The following is a 23,504-nucleotide window of genomic DNA, read 5'->3' on the forward strand; positions in this document are numbered from 1 at the left end:
GCACACTGGCATGCACTGGCACAGCTGGTTGTGTCATCCAGTATCAGCTGGAGAACGGTGCTTGTAGGCTTTCCTGTCCACCGTGATCGGAAACGAGGTGAATTGCCTGACCTGTGGAGCAAATGTTCATCCCCGCGTCCGGAGGTCCTTACTGATAAATAGAGAGTGAAAGGGATAGAATGAGAAAAGGCAACGACAGAGAGAATAATTTGTGCTTCTGCGTTTGAGTTTAGTGAAGTTGTGACAGTTTACAAACGCTAAATGGATTTCCACTTTCATTGCACTCTCTAACAACGAGAGAGAGTGAGAGTGAGAGTGAGAGAGAGAGAGAGAGTGAGAGTGAGCGAGAGAGAGAGAGCGCGCGTCAAAGGTACATCCAGCGTCTGTAAGAAGAGTCGCAGCGTCCTCCTCGAGCCGAAGTTTGATCTCTGCGCGCAGACGACGGATTCTAATTCCACAAGTACGATGCGTCATCGGAAGTGTTTTGGATATGTATGTGCCGCTGTTTACCTGTGGACGGCGTTCTGCTTTAAAGGTAAGTAGGCGCATGTATATATTTAGCATATTTTACGCAGAAAGAAACAACTGTCAGTGCATAGAAGTGTTTCGAGAGATTAAAATTAAACACCCATCGTTATCGTGATGTTTACATCAATAACTGGTAATGCCATTTGCCTATGCCATTTTTGCACTATAAAATAAATACAGAAACCAAATGAATAGGATACTTGTAGATTATTTAATTGTATGGTAATACTTTTAAGGGAAAGAAAATAATGGAAGGTAATGAAAAAAAAGTGAGAAAACCAATGGCATTGATATGATCCAGAGATGTATCCCGAATTGCGAAACGTGTAGAAGTGAGTTACACAGATGTTATGATAATTACGGCTATCCATCTCACGATCCTTCCTCGTTGGTGTGTGTGTGTGTGTGTGTGTGTGTGTATGTGTGTGTCTCCGGCACCATGACCTCCTTAATACTCCGGTAACATCTGTTGTGTATGTCTGAAGGAGCTGGGGCGGGGAGGCACAGGCACGCGCTAAAACCAATATCCCGAGAGGGAGCAATATCCTTTATCTCAGCCAGAGCACGATCATCTGGGAATACTGGACTGAGGAATCCACGCCAATAGGTCCGGGATCGAGAGAGGACGATGAATCATTCAACATTATGTTTAGACCATCGGGCTACATTTCGTTTTCCATGTAGGCCTTTTAATTGATCCATTTGGGTTCATTCGATTTATTTGGATTTATTTTACACTCCCTTCCCTACCTAGGCTGGGTCAGTCCCAAAATGCGCCCTATTTCCTCTGGTCTAAAGTAGTGCACTACATAGGGAATAGGGCTCTGGTCTAAAGTAGTGCACTATATAGGGAATAAGGCTCTGGTCTAAAGTAGTGAACTATATAGGGAATGGGGCTCTGGTCTAAAGTAGTGCACTATATAGGGACTAGGGCTCTGGTCTAAAGTAGTGAACTATATAGGGAATAGGGCTCTGGTCTAAAGTAGTGAACTATATAGGGAATAGGGCTCTGGTCTAAAGTAGTGAACTATATAGGGAATAGGGCTCTGGTCTAAGGTAATGCACTATATAGGGAATAGGGCTCTGGTCTAAAGTAGTGCACTATATAGGGAATATGGTACCATTTGGGACATATTAGGCACCTGAAAATGTTCTACCCCCAAAACATAATACTGATGAACAGTTAATCAAATGACCACCAGGACTATTTGCATTGACTGTTTTTTTTTGGCACTGACTCTCCTTACACTGACTATATGCACACTCACTAGACTCTACCCACACACTCACTAGACTCTACCCACACACTCACTAGACTCTACCCACACACTCACTAGACTCTACCCACACACTCACTAGACTCTACCCCACACACTCACTAGACTCTACCCACACACTCACTAGACTCTACCCACACACTCACTAGACTCTACCCACACACTCACTAGACTCTACCCACACACTCACTAGACTCTACCCACACACTCACTAGACTCTACCCACACACTCACTAGACTCTACCCCCACACTCACTAGACTCTACCCACACACTCACTAGACTCTACCCACACACTCACTAGACTCTACCCACACACTCACTAGACTCTACCCACACACTCACTAGACTCTACCCACACACTCACTAGACTCTACCCACACACTCACTAGACTCTACCCACACACTCACTAGACTCTACCCACACACTCACTAGACTCTACCCACACACTCACTAGACTCTACCCACACACTCACTAGACTCTACCCACACACTCACTAGACTCTACCCACACACTCACTAGACTCTACCCACACACTCACTAGACTCTACCCACACACTCACTAGACTCTACCCCACACACTCACTAGACTCTACCCACACCACTCACTAGACTCTACCCACACTCTCACTAGACTCTACCCACACTCTCACTAGACTCTACCCACACACTCACTAGACTCTACCCACACACTCACTAGACTCTACCCACACACTCACTAGACTCTACCCACACACTCACTAGACTCTACCACACACTCACTAGACTCTACCCACACACTCACTAGACTCTACCCACACACTCACTAGACTCTACCCACACACTCCACTAGACTCTACCCACACACTCACTAGACTCTACCCACACACTCACTAGACTCTACCCACACACTCACTAGACTCTACCCACACACTCACTAGACTCTACCAACACACTCACTAGACTCTACCCACACACTCACTAGACTCTACCCACACACTCACTAGACTCTACCCACACACTCACTAGACTCTACCCACCACACACTCACTAAGACTCTACCCACACACTCACTAGACTCTACCCACACACTCACTAGACTCTACCCGCACACTCACTAGACTCTACCCACACTCTCACTAGACTCTACCCACACTCTCACTAGATTCTACCCACACACACTAGACTCTACCCACACACTCACTAGACTCTACCCACACACTCACTAGACTCTACCAACACACTCACTAGACTCTAACAACACACTCACTAGACTCTACCCACAAACTCACTAGACTCTACCAACACACTCACACATACACACACACTACATACGCTCACACACACAAAACACACACATACATATTGACTCCACACACACACACACACACACACACACACACACACACACACACACACACACACACACACACACACACACACACACACACACACACACACACACACACACACACACACACACACACACACACACACACACACACACACACACACACACACACACACATACAACACATACACACACACTACATATTGCCTCCACACACACACACACTTTCACCCTCTCCATACTCTGCTGTTACTCTGTTTATTATCTGTCCTGATTGCCTGGTCCCTTTCACCCTTACCTACATGTCCATATTTGAACACACGTGCGGAACACATCAAGTGTAGTCTTTACTGTGAAATGCTTACTGACCAGCCCTTTGCCTACACACACACTGACACACACAGCCGAAGACACCACCACGTCTGGCAACAGCGGTCTATTGTCAATCATCAATACGGCTGTAGAGCCAGTGGACTCTGAGAGTTGAGGATTCCCTCCATGAACCTGTGATAGCCAGTGGACTCTGAGAGTTGAGGATTCCCTCCATGAACCTGTGATAGCCAGTGGACTCTGAGAGTTGAGGATTCCCTCCATGAACCTGTGATAGCCAGTGGACTCTGAGAGTTGAGGATTCCCTCCATGAACCTGTGATAGCCAGTGGACTCTGAGAGTTGAGGATTCCCTCCATGAACCTGTGATAGCCAGTGGACTCTGAGAGTTGAGGATTCCCTTCATGAACCTGTGATAGCCAGTGGACTCTGAGAGTTGAGGATTCCCTCCATGAACCTGTGATAGCCAGTGGACTCTGAGAGTTGAGGATTCCCTCCATGAAACTGTGATAGCCAGTGGACTCTGAGAGTTGAGGATTCCCTCCATGAACCTGTGATAGCCAGTGGACTCTGAGAGTTGAGGATTCCCTCCATGAACCTGTGATAGCCAGTGGACTCTGAGAGTTGAGGATTCCCTCCATGAACCTGTGATAGCCAGTGGACTCTGAGAGTTGCGGATTCCCTCCATGAACCTGTGATAGCCAGTGGACTCTGAGAGTTGAGGATTCCCTCCATGAACCTGTGATAGCCAGTGGACTCTGAGAGTTGAGGATTCCCTCCATGAACCTGTGATAGCCAGTGGACTCTGAGAGTTGAGGATTCCCTCCATGAACCTGTGATAGCCAGTGGACTCTGAGAGTTGAGGATTCCCTCCATGAACCTGTGATAGCCAGTGGACAGAGGTTTGGGCTTAACCCGTAACCTCTGACCTCTGACAGATCTGTCATGGATTTCATTTAGGTGGAAATGTTTCAGCTTAGTGGCTGGCCTCAGGGCTTTAGACAGATGTTCTGTGGTGTGTGTGTGTGTGTGTGTGTACTCCAGTGTCAGTGTGTATCTTGGATATGACATGTAAAGTGTCAGTTAAACCGTGATGTTGAACATGTATGGCTCATGTTATGGTGTTTTAGCTGAGCCATACAGTGTGTTATTATAAGAGGTTGACACAGCAATGAACCCCATACAATTCCCATATGTATCCTGACTCCCATATCTGCTTCTGCTACAGTATTTTGTTAACTGCCCTCCCTGATCAACCGATTGCTCAGTTTGGCCGGGCGGTCAGCTCTAGGAAAAGTCTTGTTGGTTCCGAACACTCAATTTGTTTGGTGTGACGATGACATACAGCGCATTCAGAAAGTATTCAGACCCCTTGACCTTTTCCACATTTCGTTGCGTTACAGCCTTATTCTAAAATGGATTCAATTGTTTTTTCCTCATCAATCTACACACAAAGCCCCTTAGGGACAAAGCCCCTTAGGGACAAAGCCCCTTAGGGACAAAGCTCCTTAGGGACAAAACCCCTTAGGGACAAAGCTCCTTAGGGACAAAGCTCCTTAGGGACAAAGCCCCTTAGGGACAAAGCCCCTTAGGGACAAAACCCCTTAGGGACAAAGCCCCTTAGGGACAAAACCCCTTAGGGACAAAGCCCCTTAGGGACAAAGCCCCTTAGGGACAACACCCCTTAGGGACAAAGCTCCTTAGGGACAAAGCCCCTTAGGGACAAAACCCCTTAGGGACAAAGCCCCTTAGGGACAAAGCCCCTTAGGGACAAAGCCCCTTAGGGACAAAGCTCCTTAGGGACAAAGCTCCTTAGGGACAAAGCCCCTTAGGGACAAAGCCCCTTAGGGACAAAGCTCCTTAGGGACAAAGCCCCTTAGGGACAAAGCTCCTTAGGGACAAAACCCCTTAGGGACAAAGCTCCTTAGGGACAAAGCTCCTTAGGGACAAAGCTCCTTAGGGACAAAGCCCCTTAGGGACAAAGCTCCTTAGGGACAAAGCTCCTTAGGGACAAAGCTCCTTAGGGACAAAGCCCCTTAGGGACAAAGCCCCTTAGGGACAAAACCCCTTAGGGACAAAGCCCCTTAGGGACAAAGCCCCTTAGGGACAAAGATAAAACTGTTTTTTAGAACTTTTTGCTCATTTATTAAAAGTAGAAAGCTGAAATGTCACGTTTACATAAGTATTCCTAATTTTACTCAACACTTTGTTGAAGAACCTTTAACAGCAATTCCAGCCTCTAGTCTTCTTGGGAATGACACTACAAGCTTGGCATTCATGTATTTGGGGAGTTTTTCAGATCCTCTCAAGCTCTGTCAGGTTGGATGGTGAGCGTCGCTGCACAGCTATTTTCAGGTCAGGTCTCTCCAGACATGTTAGATTGGGTTCAAGTCCGGGCTCTGGCTGGGCTCTCAAGGACATACAGAGACGTGTCCCGAAGCCACTCCTGCGTTGTCTTGGCTGTTTGCTTACAGTCGTTGTCCTGTTGGAAGGTGAACCAGTCCTCAGCGCTCTGGAGCAGGTTTTCATCAAGGATCTCTCTGTACTTTGCTCAATTCATCTTTGCCTCAATCCCGATTAGTCTGCCAGTCCCTGCCACTGAAAAACATCCCCACAACATGATGCTGCCACCACCATGCTTCACCGTAGGGATGGTGCCAGGTTTCCTCCAGATGTGATGCTTGGCATTCAGGCCAAAGAGTTACATTTTGGTTTCATCAGACCAGATAATCTTGTTTCTCATGGTCTGAGAGTCTTTAGGTGCCTTTTGGCAAACTCCAAGCGGGCTGTCATGTGTCTTTCACTGAGGAGTGGCTTCTGTCTGGCCACTCTACCATAAAGGCCTGATTGGTGGAGTGCTGCAGAGATGGTTATCCTTCTGGAAGGTTCTCCCATCTCCACAGAGGAACTCTAGAGCTCAGTTAGAGTGACCGTCGGGTTCCTAGTCCCCTCCCTGACCAAGGCCCTTCTCAACCGATTGCTCAGTTTGGCCGGGCGACCAGCTCTAGGAAGAGTCTTGGTGGTTCCAAACTTCTTCCATTTAAGAATAATGGAGGCCACTGTGTTCTCCAATCAAGCTGTAGAAACTCAAGGATGATCAATGGCAACAGGACACACCTGAGCTCAATTTCGAGTATCATAGCAAAGGGTCTGAATACTTATGTAAATAAGTAATTTATTTTTTCACATTTTTGTACATTTCCTAAAAATTTGATAAACCCTTTAAAAAAATCTTTGGCATTATGTGGTATTGTGTGTAGATTTCGGAATAAAAAAAAAAGATTTTATCAGTTTTAGAAGACTGTAACGTAACAAAAGGTGGGAAAAGTCAAGGGGTCTGAATACCTTCCAAATGCTGTGTATACAAGAGTTGGCACAAATGGAACTGGGACTAGTCCATGTGCCCTGACCTGGTAGAACCTCTGGGCCCCAGTTCCATGCTATTTATCAGGTCATGTGGTGTGGAAACACTCCTGGCCCTGTAAGAGGAGGATGCATCCCAACAGCCCCCTGTCTATGACTCCTGTCTATGACTGCTGTCTATGACTGTGTCTCAAAAGGCACCTTTATATCGGTAATAGCCAGGCTGGCATTTACATCATCTAGACCATCTGGACCATCTGGTCTATAGTTGATCAACTCTTGTGTGACATAGTGCTTTTTTAAAGGTGGCTGGCCCACCACATCATAGCAGCCCCTGTTTGTTAGACGGAGAATGTCAAGGCATGATTCCCCTCGATGTGAGTGGCATTCTTTTATGTTGACATTCTGGAGACAAATGAGCGTGATTCTGGATAATGGAATTCATTGCGGTCGTGTATGTACATTTTACACTGTGCCAAGCCTGAAACATGAGGCCTGGTGAATGAACGGAACAGGCATCTTGTAGATTGTCATTTAGTTCAGCGGTTGGCCCGTCTAGACGTAACCATGGTGATTGCATTTAGAATGCGGTTGGGTAAAGAATGTATTCTCCGCCTGATGTCACTACCATCAACAACTATCATCATCTGACAGAATGGAAACATCTAGGGAATAGCACATCACAGATCGTTGACGCTGTAACATTTGCCTGTTTAGATTGTATTGTATTGGAAGGCAGCAGTGCACTCAAAGGCTCTTAAACTGGCTGCTTCATCGTAACAACAGCCTCGTGCCCCATGAAATAAAATACTTTATTTTAGTACAACACAACTGAATGGTATTGATCGAAGACGCTTCTCTCGTATGAACATTGGAGTTATGAAGGGAACCTAATGCAATGAAACTGGGAGACAGGAGCCTTTTGAAGTGGAGTTATGAAGGGAACCTAATGCAGTGAAACTGGGAGACGGGAGCCTTTGAAGTGGAGTTATGAAGGGAACCTAATGCAGTGAAACTGGGAGACGGGAGCCTTTGAAGTGGAGTTATGAAGGGAACCTAATGCAGTGAAACTGGTTAGATGGGAGCCTTTTGTTGTAGGTGATTGTTTTGTGGTCCTTTGGCTACGTTGGTTGGTCTCTGATGGTGGATTGGTTTATTTAATAAACATTGTGACATGATGTCACAATGAGTTAGAGGAGGAAAAAAGATGGAAGGAACTAGGGAGGAAGAGGAGAAGAGATGGAGAGAATGAGGGAGGAAGAGGAGAAGAGATCGAGAGAATGAGGGAGGAAGAGGAGAAGAGATGAGGGGAAAGGGGAGGAGAAGAGATGGAGGAATCCTAAACTAGGTCCCTGGTTATATTACGTTACAGAAATACTGCAGCCCAAATAGCATCCTATTCGCTACATAGTGCAATGTTTTTGAACAGAGCCCTATGGGCCAATAGGGTGCCATTTGGGACGGGACCCACCAGTGTATAATCCTGCCCTATTTCTTGCCTTTATGACCTGGTTATGAGCCAGGGATTTTCATCTCTGAAGTACACAACAAACGTCCAAAGGCTGCATCTGAAAAGGCACCCTATTCCATTAATAGTGCACTACTTTTAACCAGGGCCCATCTGAAATGGCACCCTATTCCTTTAATAGTGCACTACTTTTGACTAGGTGCAATTTGGGACGCCCTCGGACTTTCACAGAAATCACATTAGGTGATTTAATACTAACAAAGACACAGGATTTCCTGTTACTCTCTGATTCAATCTGGTTCACTAGAACAGGCTAGGATGTTGCTTTAATCCAGACAAGGTCATGGTTATTCATTGCATTATGACAGCAAATGTGTGTATTCAAGATAATCCTGTATTCATCTAATGTACTTTTCAATACTTGTTCCCTGAATATAGTAGCGACCTTGACCCAACACCTAGCGACCTTGACCCAACACCTAGCGACCTTGGCCCAACACCTAGCGACCTTGGCCCAACACCTAGCGACCTTGGCCCAACACCTAGCGACCTTGACCCAACACCTAGCGACCTTGGCCCAACACCTAGCGACCTTGGCCCAACACCTAGCGACCTTGGCCCAACACCTAGCGACTTTGACCCAACACCTAGCGACCTTGGTCCAACACCTAGCGACAGTTACAGTAAGGTCCTGGGTTGACAATCTCAAGGTCACAGGTTCAAGCCCTGGTCTGGACTGACTTCGCTACAATATTGACAACTATAATGGGATAGATTGGGCTGAGGTACATCCCATAATACACCGTGATCTGAGGTATAGGGCCTAGGCTGTGGTGTAAAAATACTTGAAAGTGGGGGGGGGGGGGTGTATCTGTACTTTATATATACTGTATATATTATTTATTATTGTAAAAAATAATGTAAACCCTTTTTGTCATATCCAATTGGTAGTTACAGTCTTGTCCCATCGCTGCAACTCCCGTACGGACTTTGGAGAGGCGAAAGGTCGAGAACCGTGCGTCCTCCTGCTTGTTGACACTTGGCTTAACCCGGAATCCGGCCGCACCAATGTGTCGGAGGAAACACTGTCCAACTGGCGACCGGGTCAGCCTGCATGCGCCCGGCCCACCACAGGAGTTGCTAGAGCACTATGGGACAAGGACATCCCAAACCCTTCCCTGACCCAGATGACGATGGGACAAGGACATCCCAAACCCATCCCTGTGTCTCGCCTCAGGGGTTTCCAGGTTGCAGCCAGCTGCAACACAGCCCGGTATGGAACCAGGATATGTAGTAACTCAGCTAGAGCTGCAACACAGCCCGGTGTGGAACCAGGATATGTAGTAACGCAGCTAGAGCTGCAACACAGCCCGGTATGGAACCAGGATATGTAGTAACGCAGCTAGAGCTGCAACACAGCCCGGTATGGAACCAGGATATGTAGTAACGCAGCTAGAGCTGCAACACAGCCCGGTGCGGAACCAGGATATGTAGTAACGCAGCTAGAGCTGCAACACAGCCGGTATAGAACCAGGATATGTAGTAACGCAGCTGTGATGCAGTGCCTTAGACCGCTGTGATGCAGTGCCTTAGACCGCTGCCATGCAGTGCCTTAGACCGCTACACGACTAGGGAGGCCTACTATATGTTTCAGATACTTTTACCTCACTACATTCCTTAAGAAAATGATGTACTTTTTACTCCATACATTTTCCCAGCACAGGAAAATAGTCCAATTCACGCACTTATCAAGAGAACATCTCTGGTCATCCATCCTGCCTCTGATCTGACAGACTCACTAAGCACAAAGGCTTGGTTTGTAAATTATGTCTGAGTGTTGGAGTGGGCCCCTGGCTATCTGTAAATGATGTCTGAGTGTTGGAGTGGGCCCCTGGCTATCTGTAAATGATGTCTGAGTGTTGGAGTTGGCCCCTGGCTATCTGTAAATGATGTCTGAGTGTTGGAGTTGGCCCCTGGCCATCTGTAAATGATGTCTGAGTGTTGGAGTGGGCCCCTGGCCATCTGTAAATGATGTCTGAGTGTTGGAGTTGGCCCCTGGCCATCTGTAAATGATGTCTGAGTGTTGGAGTGGGCCCCTGGCCATCCGTAAATTAAAATAACAAGAAAATGGTGCTGTCTCCTAACTTTTGATACTTAAGTATAATTTAGCAATTACATTTACCCGTGATACTTGAGTATATTTAAAAGCAAATACTTTTACTCAAGTAGTATTTTACTGGGTGACTATCACTTTTTTTTACGTGAGTCATTTTCTATTAAGGTATCTTTACTTTCACTGAAGTATGACACCTGGGGAGTTTTTCCACCACTGGTCCTAGATGAAAGGAGGTACATAAATTCAGTTCATTATTATCAGAACGTCTTTTAGGATCAAGTATCATTAAAGAACTGGTCGTTACAAAGATGATATAAGACATCTTTCCAGGTGATAATATCATCAGACAAGACAGTTTTATTGGGTGAATGAATGTGGCCTTCGTCCTGTTACTTGAGATGTTGCATTGATATAACAGGACATGTGTGCTTGTGTTTCCATAGTGTCTGATTAGACCTTGTAAGGTCTTGTCTGTCTAGGTATAATGATCCTTAGTAACAGGCTTCAACTACGTGAAATCATTCATGTCAAAGGGCTCTATATGGAAAAGTACGTCATTGTGTGCACAGAAAGGCAGGCCGCATGTAACAATCATTAACTATGTGACATGTATTCTACGCACACACACACACACATACACACACACACACTTTTACATACTATTCATTTGACATACTATTTCATCATATACACATGCCATATTACATAGCATTAAACACACCGTCTACACACACTGCTGATACCTGTGTAGATAGATGGACTCACACTGCTGAACATGTGTAGATGGACTCACGCTGCTGAACCTGTGTAGATGGATGGACTGACACTGACTCCCATTCTAATAATACGAGCAGCTTGCCTTTTTAGGTCCTGATGCACTTAAACAAGTCATGCAAGCTGCTGATTAAGATACACACAGATACACACACAGATACACACACAGATACACACACAGATACACACACAGACACACACACAAACACACAGATACACACACAGATACACACAAACACACACACACAAACACACACACACAGATACACACACACAGATACACACACACAGATACACACACACACACACACACAGATACACACACACACAGATACACACACACACACAGATACACACACACACACACACACACAGATACAAACACACACACAGACACACACACACACACATATGCAACTGAACCTGTTAAAAAGCTCTGTGGAAGAAGCTTTTAACAGAAGTCTCTGGTCCCGTCTGGCCCAACGGCACCGCTGTGTTGATGAAACACTGGGCTGCTTCCCAAATAGCAGGCTGTTCCCTGCACAGCACACTATAGGCCTGCCCTTGGTCAATGGTAGTGCACTATATAGGGACTAGAGTGCCATTTGGGAAGCAGTCCCTGTGTGCGTTTGCCTCAGTTTGACCCTCACAGACAAACACAGCCCAACCTACTAGTGTCCTTCTGGTTCCCAAATGGCACCCTATTCGCTATGGGCCCTGGTCAAAAGTAGTGCACTATATAGGGAATAAGGTGCCATTTGTGGCGCTGACATTTCCTTGTGTAGCTGTGAAGAGATGAATAAAAATAGATATATTTTTGAACCTCACTAAGATTGACCTACCATACCCCTCAGAGGTCAGGTCTGTTTCCTGTTGCCATGGAGAAGAAAACATCAAAGATATGATGTTTATTGTTGAGTTGAGTTTATTTTTATTTTTACAGGGACAGTGCACATTAATCAACATTTCAGTAAAAGTGCCGGTTTTAGCCAACCGGCTAATTTTCAACCGCAGTCCCTGGGCAGGTTATTAAAAACAATTACAATATAGACAATAGCAACATAGAACAAGCAAGACATAGCAACATAGGACAAGCAAGACACAGCATACAGACAGAGCAACATAGGACAAGCAAGACACAGCATACAGACAGACTTCTTTTTCTTCTTTTTTTGTCTTTGCAAAAAAAGATTTGCATAATTATGTTCTGGTACAAATGTTTAAAGCTGCAATCCATAGAGCGGAAACTGCCACGTCCGTTTGTGACATCACAACAGTAATAATGTTACTTCTGTTTGTGACATCACAACAGTAATAATGTTACTTCTGTTTGTGACATCACCACAGTAATAATGTTACTTCTGTTTGTGACATCACAACAGTAATAATGTGACTTCTGTTTGTGACATCACAACAGCAATAATGTTACTTCTGTTTGTGACATCACAACAGCAATAATGTTACTTTTGTTGTGTGCTGTTTGTTCTGTACAAGACCAAGGTAATGTGGATTAGAAAGTCATCACTGTGCAACATGAATACAGCTCCATTCAGTTCATAGTAAGTAACGCCTCACTTGGTTCACTAGTACTACATAGTATCACACTCAGATACGCCATCTGTTGGCTTGGCTACATCTCGTAACAACTTCAAACGATCAACCCTGTTTTTTTCCCTTGGACATCATTGCAGGCATGATAGAACAGCAGAGTATGTACTACAATGTTTATTTATCACAATGCTGGATGCTCATTTCCTCAAAACAATAACCATAACAAACGTGCCTGGAACGGCCATCTTGGATCTCACTGTGCCTGGAACGGCCATCTTGGATCTCACTGTGCCTGGAACGGCCATCTTGGATCTCACTGTGTCTGGAACGGCCATCTTGGATCTCACTGTGTCTGGAACGGCCATCTTGGATCTCAGTGTGCCTGGAATGGCCATCTTGGATCTCACTGTGCCTGGAACGGCCATCTTGGATCTCACTGTGCCTGGAACGGCCATTTTGGATCTCACTGTGTCTGGAACGGCCATCTTGGATCTCACTGTGCCTGGAACGGCCATCTTGGATCTCAGTGTGCCTGGAACGGCCATCTTGGATCTCAGTGTGCCTGGAAGGGCCATCTTGGATCTCACTGTGTCTGGAACGGCCATCTTGGATCTCACTGTGCCTGGAATGGCCATCTTGGATCTCAATGTGCCTGGAACAGCCATCTTGGATCTCAGCTGACAATATACAATGTTTGTTCTTTTAAGCTGTTCTGATATACTGACTCACTAACCCAACTTTTGTTCTCTCTCTCTCCTCTCTCGTTCCATTCAAACACACATACACACTCACACTGACACTCACACTCACACACTCACTCACACACTCTCACTCACACACTCACACACTCTCACTCACACACTCTCACTCACACACTCACACACACTCACACACTCTCACTCACACACTCACACACTCACAGTCACACACTCACACACTCACTCTCTCACAGGGAAGTGGGTACTATTTGGGACTCTTCAGCAGAAGGCCTTTGTTTGGTTTATTTTGGTCTCGTTCGCTAATTAGCCATTAAGCCATTTAATTACGTGCTCATCTTCGTTAGCCTCCTTGGTAATTGCTGGACTGTGTGTGTGTGTGTGTGTGTGATTAGACAACAGTCATTTGGGAGACGTTGAGCGATGAAGACCAGGGCCTTTTCAGTCATGAAGAGTTACACAGTTTTAGTTTGAATAACTGAAAGGAGGATTTTCTGAAATGACCAGACTGAAAATTACTGTCATCATTGGTCTCCATCTCAATAGTCAGGAGTGGCTTCCTGTCCTTGTTCCTACTCCGTCATTAACCATGTCAGAGCATGGAAGATCATATTCCGTGTGTGTGTGTGTGTGTGTGTGTGTGTGTGTTTTTGTGCATGTTTAAGCGCCTGCGTGTGATTAATCTTCGTGTCGTGCCGACATCATGTCAGAGTCACTGATTGGCTCACAGCTCTACTATCCCGACATCATGTCAGAGTCACTGATTGGCTGACATGGAGCTCTACTATCCCGACATCATGTCAGAGTCACTGATTGGCTGACATGGAGCTCTACTATCCCGACATCATGTCAGAGTCACTGATTGGCTGACATGGAGCTCTACTATCCCGACATCATGTCAGAGTCACTGATTGACTGACAGCTCTACTATCCCGACATCATGTCAGAGTCACTGATTGGCTGACATGGAGCTCTACTATCGCGACATCATGTCAGAGTCACTGATTGGCTGACACAGAGCTCTACTATCCCGACATCATGTCAGAGACACTGACTGGCTGACAGCTCTACTATCCCGACATCATGTCAGAGTCACTGATTAGCTGACATGGAGCTCTACTATCCCGACATCATGTCAGAGTCACTGATTGGCTGACATGGAGCTCTACTATCCCGACATCATGTCAGAGTCACTGATTGGCTGACATGGAGCTCTACTATCCCGACATCATGTCAGAGTCACTGATTGGCTGACATGGAGCTCTACTATCCCGACATCATGTCAGAGTCACTGATTGGCTGACATGGAGCTCTACTATCCCGACATCATGCCAGAGTCACTGACTGGCTGACAGCTCTACTATCCCGACATCATGTCAGAGTCACTGATTGACTGACATGGAGCTCTACTATCCCGACATCATGTCAGAGTCACTGACTGGCTGACATGGAGCTCTACTATCCCGACATCATGTCAGAGTCACTGATTGGCTGACATGGAGCTCTACTATCCCGACATCATGTCAGAGTCACTGATTGGCTGACATGGAGCTCTACTATCCCGACATCATGTCAAAGTCACTGATTGGCTGACATGGAGCTCTACTATCCCGACATCATGTCAGAGTCACTGATTGACTGACAGCTCTAAAATCCCGACATCATGTCAGAGTCACTGATTGGCTGACATGGAGCTCTTCTATCCCGACATCATGTCAGAGTCACTGATTGGCTGACACAGAGCTCTACTATCCCGACATCATGTCAGTCACTGATGGACTGACATGGAGCTCTACTATCCCGACATCATGTCAGAGTCACTGATTGGCTGACAGCTCTACTATCCCGACATCATGTCAGAGTCACAGATTGACTGACATGGAGCTTTACTACCCCGACATCATGTCAGAGTCACTGATTGGCTGACATCTCTACTCTCTATTGATGTGTCTCTTTAGCCTCATCAGAGCATCACTTCACTTGTCAGTCTGACTCCAGTGATGTCAGAGGAACCAAGAGGAAGTAGCTGAGGAAATGGAGTTGTCCGTCAGTTGGCCGACCAACCAGAAACATAGCTTTGTAGTTGTAGTAAATTATGATGATGGTGGTGATGATGATGGTGATGATGATGATGATTTCTCCAGTGGGACCACATATGTTATTGTCGTTGAAGTGTTTAACCGAGAGAGACGGAGGAAAAGAGGGATATTGTGAGAGATGGTCACAGAGAAAGAGAGAGACACAGGGAGACAAAGGGAGAAAATGAGCAAGACAGACAGGCAGAGAGACAGAAATACAGACAGAGAGACAGGCAGATAGACAGAGAGACAGGCAGGCAGGCAGGCAGGCAGAGAGACAGAGAGAGAGACAGAAATACAGACAGGCAGGCGGGCAGGCAGGCAGACATAATATTGTGTGTAAACCACTTCCTGAATCCACAGTGAATACATCATGAGTAACACCAATCCTCCATGTAAAACATCATTGCAGATCCCAGTGTTAATTTACAACAGTTTATAATGGGGTGTGGGTGTGTAATGTTATTATAATCAAAGTCTATCCTCTGGGTGTTGCTGTTGAGATTAACCATATGGATTGCTGCTGAGATTAACCATATGGATTGCTGCTGAGATTAACCATATGGATTGCTGCTGAGATTAACCATATGGATTGCTGCTGAGATTAACCATATGGATTGCTGCTGAGATTAACCATATGGATTGCTGCTGAGATTAACCATATGGATTGCTGCTGAGATTAACCATATGGATTGCTGTTGAGATTAACCATATGGATTGCTGTTGAGATTAACCATATGGATTGCTGCTGAGATTAACCATATGGATTGCTGCTGAGATTAACCATATGGATTGCTGTTGAGATTAACCATATGGATTGCTGCTGAGATTAACCATATGGATTGCTGCTGAGATTAACCATATGGATTGCTGCTGAGATTAACCATATGGATTGCTGCTGAGATTAACCATATGGATTGCTGTTGAGATTAACCATATGGATTGCTGCTGAGATTAACCATATGGATTGCTGCTGAGATTAACCATATGGATTGCTGCTGAGATTAACCATATGGATTGCTGCTGAGATTAACCATATGGATTGCTGTTGAGAATAACAAGATGGATTGCTGTTGAGATTAACCATATGGATTGCTGTTGAGAATAACCATATGGATTGCTGCTGAGATTAACCATATGGATTGCTGTTGAGAATAACAAGATGGATTGCTGTTGAGATTAACCATATGGATTGCTGTTGAGATTAACCATATGGATTGCTGTTGAGATTAACAAGATGGATTGCTGTTGAGATTAACCATATGGATTGCTGTTGAGATTAACAAGATGGATTGCTGTTGAGAATAACCATATGGATTGCTGTTGAGATTAACCATATGGATTGCTGCTGAGAATAACCATATGGATTGCTGTTGAGATTAACAATATGGATTGCTGCTGAGATTAACCATATGGATTGCTGCTGAGATTAACCATATGGATTGCTGCTGAGATTAACCATATGGATTGCTGCTGAGATTAACCATATGGATTGCTGCTGAGATTAACAATATGGATTGCTGCTGAGATTAACCATATGGATTGCTGCTGAGATTAACCATATGGATTGCTGCTGAGATTAACCATATGGATTGCTGCTGAGATTAACCATATGGATTGCTGCTGAGAATAACCATATGGATTGCTGTTGAGATTAACCATATGGATTGCTGCTGAGAATAACCATATGGATTGCTGTTGAGATTAACCATATGGATTGCTGTTGAGAATAACCATATGGATTGCTGTTGAGATTAACCATATGGATTGCTGTTGAGAATAACCATATGGATTGCTGTTGAGATTAACCATATGGATTGCTGCTGAGAATAACCATATGGATTGCTGTTGAGATTAACCATATGGATTGCTGTTGAGATTAACCATATGGATTGCTGTTGAGATTAACCATATGGATTGCTGTTGAGAATAACCATATGGATTGCTGTTGAGATTAACCATATGGATTGCTGTTGAGAATACCATATGGATTGCTGTTGAGATTAACAATATGGATTGCTGCTGAGATTAACCATATGGATTGCTGCTGAGATTAACCATATGGATTGCTGCTGAGATTAACCATATGGATTGCTGCTGAGATTAACCATATGGATTGCTGCTGAGATTAACCATATGGATTGCTGCTGAGAATAACCATATGGATTGCTGCTGAGATTAACCATATGGATTGCTGCTGAGATTAACCATATGGATTGCTGCTGAGATTAACCATATGGATTGCTGTTGAGATTAACCATATGGATTGCTGCTGAGAATAACCATATGGATTGCTGCTGAGATTAACCATATGGATTGCTGCTGAGAATACCATATGGATTGCTGCTGAGAATAACCATATGGATTGCTGCTGAGATTAACCATATGGATTGCTGCTGAGATTAACCATATGGATTGCTGCTGAGAATAACCATATGGATTGCTGTTGAGAATAACCATATGGATTGCTGTTGAGAATAACCATATGGATGGCTGCTGAGAATAACCATATGGATTGCTGCTGAGAATAACCATATGGATTGCTGTTGAGAATAACCATATGGATGGCTGCTGAGAATAACCATATGGATTGCTGCTGAGATTAACCATATGGATTGCTGCTGAGATTAACCATATGGATTGCTGCTGAGATTAACCATATGGATTGCTGCTGAGATTAACCATATGGATTGCTGTTGAGAATAACCATATGGATTGCTGTTGAGATTAACCATATGGATTGCTGTTGAGAATAACCATATGGATTGCTGCTGAGATTAACCATATGGATTGCTGCTGAGAATAACCATATGGATTGCTGCTGAGATTAACCATATGGATTGCTGTTGAGATTAACCATATGGATTGCTGCTGAGATTAACCATATGGATTGCTGCTGAGAATAACCATATGGATTGCTGCTGAGATTAACCATATGGATTGCTGTTGAGAATAACCATATGGATTGCTGCTGAGATTAACCATATGGATTGCTGCTGAGAATAACCATATGGATTGCTGCTGAGATTAACCATATGGATTGCTGTTGAGATTAACCATATGGATTGCTGCTGAGATTAACCATATGGATTGCTGCTGAGAATAACCATATGGATTGCTGCTGAGATTAACCATATGGATTGCTGTTGAGATTAACCATATGGATTGCTGTTGAGAATAACCATATGGATTGCTGCTGAGATTAACCATATGGATTGCTGTTGAGATTAACCATATGGATTGCTGCTGAGAATAACCATATGGATTGCTGCTGAGATTAACCATATGGATTGCTGTTGAGATTAACCATATGGATTGCTGCTGAGAATAACCATATGGATTGCTGTTGAGATTAAACCATATGGATTGCTGTTGAGAATAACCATATGGATTGCTGCTGAGATTAACCATATGGATTGCTGTTGAGATTAACCATATGGATTGCTGCTGAGAATAACCATATGGATTGCTGTTGAGATTAACCATATGGATTGCTGTTGAGAATAACCATATGGATTGCTGCTGAGAATAACCATATGGATTGCTGCTGAGAATAACCATATGGATTGCTGTTGAGATTAACCATATGGATTGCTGTTGAGATTAACCATATGGATTGCTGCTGAGAATAACCATATGGATTGCTGCTGAGATTAACCATATGGATTGCTGCTGAGAATAACCATATGGATTGCTGCTGAGATTAACCATATGGATTGCTGCTGAGATTAACCATATGGATTGCTGCTGAGAATAACCATATGGATTGCTGCTGAGAATAACCATATGGATTGCTGCTGAGAATAACCATATGGATTGCTGTTGAGATTAACCATATGGATTGCTGCTGAGAATAACCATATGGATTGCTGCTGAGATTAACCATATGGATTGCTGCTGAGATTAACCATATGGATTGCTGCTGAGAATAACCATATGGATTGCTGCTGAGAATAACCATATGGATTGCTGCTGAGATTAACCATATGGATTGCTGCTGAGAATAACCATATGGATTGCTGCTGAGAATAACCATATGGATTGCTGCTGAGAATAACCATATGGATTGCTGCTGAGATTAACCATATGGATTGCTGCTGAGATTAACCATATGGATTGCTGCTGAGAATAACCATATGGATTGCTGCTGAGATTAACCATATGGATTGCTGCTGAGATTAACCATATGGATTGCTGCTGAGATTAACCATATGGATTGCTGCTGAGAATAACCATATGGATTGCTGCTGAGAATAACCATATGGATTGCTGCTGAGAATAACCATATGGATTGCTGCTGAGAATAACCATATGGATTGCTGCTGAGAATAACCATATGGATTGCTGCTGAGATTAACCATATGGATTGCTGCTGAGATTAACCATATGGATTGCTGCTGAGAATAACCATATGGATTGCTGCTGAGAATAACCATATGGATTGCTGCTGAGATTAACCATATGGATTGCTGCTGAGAATAACCATATGGATTGCTGCTGAGATTAACCATATGGATTGCTGCTGAGAATAACCATATGGATTGCTGCTGAGAATAACCATATGGATTGCTGCTGAGATTAACCATATGGATTGCTGCTGAGATTAACCATATGGATTGCTGCTGAGAATAACCATATGGATTGCTGCTGAGATTAACCATATGGATTGCTGCTGAGAATAACCATATGGATTGCTGCTGAGGATTAACATATGGATTGCTGCTGAGATTAACCATATGGATTGCTGCTGAGATTAACCATATGGATTGCTGCTGAGAAGAATAACCATATGGATTGCTGCTGAGATTAACCATATGGATTGCTGCTGAGATTAACCATATGGATTGCTGCTGAGATTAACCATATGGATTGCTGCTGAGATTAACCATATGGATTGCTGCTGAGATTAACCATATGGATTGCTGCTGAGATTAACCATATGGATTGCTGCTGAGATTAACCATATGGATTGCTGCTGAGATTAACCATATGGATTGCTGCTGAGATTAACCATATGGATTGCTGCTGAGATTAACCATATGGATTGCTGCTGAGATTAACCATATGGATTGCTGCTGAGATTAACCATATGGATTGCTGCTGAGATTAACCATATGGATTGCTGCTGAGATTAACCATATGGATTGCTGCTGAGAATAACCATATGGATTGCTGCTGAGATTAACCATATGGATTGCTGCTGAGATTAACCATATGGATTGCTGCTGAGATTAACCATATGGATTGCTGCTGAGATTAACCATATGGATTGCTGCTGAGAATAACCATATGGATTGCTGCTGAGATTAACCATATGGATTGCTGTTGAGAATAACCATATGGATTGCTGCTGAGAATAACCATATGGATTGCTGCTGAGATTAACCATATGGATTGCTGTTGAGAATAACCATATGGATTGCTGCTGAGAATAACCATATGGATTGCTGCTGAGAATAACCATATGGATTGCTGCTGAGAATAACCATATGGATTGCTGCTGAGAATAACCATATGGATTGCTGCTGAGAATAACCATATGGATTGCTGCTGAGATTAACCATATGGATTGCTGCTGAGATACATTGAGACTGCTGTTATATCATGCAAACGGTTGGTCTTGGTGTGAACATACTGTCAATTACTGCTCTTGTTCTCACAACTCCCCTTTTCATTCTTTATAACCTCTCTCCTCTCCTCCTCTCTCTCTCTCTCTCTCTGTCTCTCTCTCTCTCTCTCTCTCTCCTCTCTCTCTCTCTCTCTCTCTCTCTCTACTTCTCTCTCTCTCTCTCTCTCTCTCTCTCCTCTCCCTCTCTCTCTCTCTCTCTCCTCTCCTCCTCTCTCTCTCTCTCTCTCTCTCTCTCTCTCTCTCTCCTCTCTCTCTCTCTCTCTCTACTTCTCTCCTCTCTCTCTCTCTCTCTCTCCTCTCCTCCCTCTCTCTCTCCTCTCTCTCTCTCTCCTCTCCTCCTCTCTCTCTCTCTCTCTCTCTCTCTCTCTCTCTCGTCTCTCTCTACTTCCCTCTCTCTCTCTCTCCTCTGTCTCTACCTCTCTCTCCTCTCCTCCTCTCTCTCTCTCTCTCTCTCTCTCCTCTCTCTCCTCTCTCTCTCTCTCTACTTCCTCTTCTCTCTCTCTCTCTCTCTACTTCCCTCTCTCTCTCTCTCTCTCTCTACTTCCCTCTCTCTCTCTCTCTCTCTACTTCCCTCTCTCTCTCATCTCTCTACTTCCCTCTCTCTCTCTCCTCTCTCTTCTTCTCTCCTCTCTCCTCTCCCTCTCTCTACTTCCCTCTCTCTTCTCTCTCTCTCTACTTCCCTCTCTCTCTCTCTCTCTCTCTACTTCCCTCTCGCTCTCTCTCTCTCTGTCTCTACCTCTCTCTCCTCTCTCTCTACCTCTCTCTCCTCTCTCCCTCGCTCTACCTCTCTCTACCTCCCTCCTCTCCTCTCTCTCTCTCTCTCTCTCTCTCTCTCTCTCTCTCTACTTCCCTCTCTCTCTCTCTCTCTCTCTCTGTCTCTACCTCTCTCTCCTCTCTCTCTACCTCTCTCCTCTCTCCCTCTCTCTACCCTCTCTCCTCTCTCCCTCTCTCTACCTCTCTCTACCTCCCTCCTCTCCTCTCTCTCTCTCTCTCTCTCTCTACCTCCCTCCTCTCCTCTCTGTGTGGTCAACAAGGTGTTATATGTGATTGTTTTAATCCTTAATGGTTTCTGTTAATCGTTCTCTCTCTTCCTCTCTCCATCCTCTCTCTCCTCTCTCTCCCTCCATCTCTCTCTTCCTCTCTCCATCTCTCTCTTCCTCTCTCCATCTCTCTCTTCCTCTCTCACACTCTCTCTCTCTTCCTCTCTCACACTCTCTCTCTCTCTCCATCTCTTTGTCCATCAGGTTGTGTTGGTGGTCAGTACCAGCGCAAGCTGTACAAGGATCTGTTGATTAATTATAACCGTCTGGAGAGACCAGTGTTCAACGACTCAGCTCCTATACTGGTGGAACTGGGCTTCACACTGTTACAGATCATAGACGTGGTGAGTCTCTCTGTATACTGGTAGAACTGGGCTTCACACTGTGACAGATCATAGACGTGGTGAGTCTCTCTGTATACTGGTAGAACTGGGCCTCACACTGTTTCAGTCTGTTTTTTGGATGGGTCAGTGAGTTGAGGTAAATATGGATGCAGACCCATGCTTCCCTAATGTTATTCTGCAGTATCTTCTGATGCTGACCCCTCCTTCCCTAATGTTATTCTGCAGTATCTTCTGATGCTGACCCCTCCTTCCCTAATGTTATTCTGCAGTATCTTCTGATGCAGGCCCCTCCTTCCCTAATGTTATTCTGCAGTATCTTCTGATGCAGGCCCATGCTTATCCATAGCTGTATATTATACTCCCTGATATTATTCATCTACCCACAGCCTTCACTGTATCCCCTCTCTCTCTCTCTCTCTCTCTCCTTCTCTCTCCTTCTCTCTCTCTCCTTCTCTCTCCTCTCTCTCCTTCTCTCTCTCCTTCTCTCACTGTATCCCCTCTGTCCTCTCTCTCTCTCCTTCTCTCTCCTCTCTCTCCTTCTCTCTCTCCTTCTCTCACTGTATCCCCTCTGTCTCTCTCTCTCCTTCTCTCTCCTCTCTCTCCTCTCACTGTATCCCCTCCACCTCTCTCTCCTTCTCTCTCCCTGTCTCTCTCTCTCCTTCTCTCTCCTCTCTCTCCTCTCACTGTATCCCCTCCGCCTCTCTCTCCTTCTCTCTCCCTGTCTCTCTCTCCTTCTCTCTCCTCTCTCTCCTCTCACTGTATCCCCTCCGCCTCTCTCTCCTTCTCTCTCCCTGTCTCTCTCTCTCTCCTTCTCTCTCCTCTCTCTCCTCTCACTGTATCCCCTCTGCCTCTCTCTCCTTCTCTCTCCCTGTCTCTCTCTCTCCCTGTCTCTCTGTCTCCCTCTCTCCATCCCCTTGTATCCTTGTTTTCATTTTGCCACTCCAGAGGGCTTGACTCCCA

The 23,504-nt window shown here is 44.8% G+C and overlaps 1 protein-coding gene across 1 annotated transcript in view; it reads left to right on the plus strand.

The window, feature by feature from the left end:
- The window catches only part of LOC116360069 (neuronal acetylcholine receptor subunit alpha-7), a 60,268-nt gene continuing 36,764 nt past the window's right edge, over positions 1-23,504 (plus strand). The window contains exons 1-2 of the mRNA XM_031814580.1: positions 1-535; positions 22,405-22,544. Of these exons, the coding sequence (XP_031670440.1) occupies positions 466-535; positions 22,405-22,544 (210 nt within the window). The 5' untranslated portion in view covers positions 1-465. The remainder of the gene's footprint in view (positions 536-22,404; positions 22,545-23,504) is intronic.

Source organism: Oncorhynchus kisutch, unplaced genomic scaffold (genome assembly GCF_002021735.2).
Source record: "Oncorhynchus kisutch isolate 150728-3 unplaced genomic scaffold, Okis_V2 Okis07a-Okis12b_hom, whole genome shotgun sequence".
NCBI classification, from domain to species: Eukaryota; Metazoa; Chordata; class Actinopteri; order Salmoniformes; family Salmonidae; genus Oncorhynchus; species Oncorhynchus kisutch.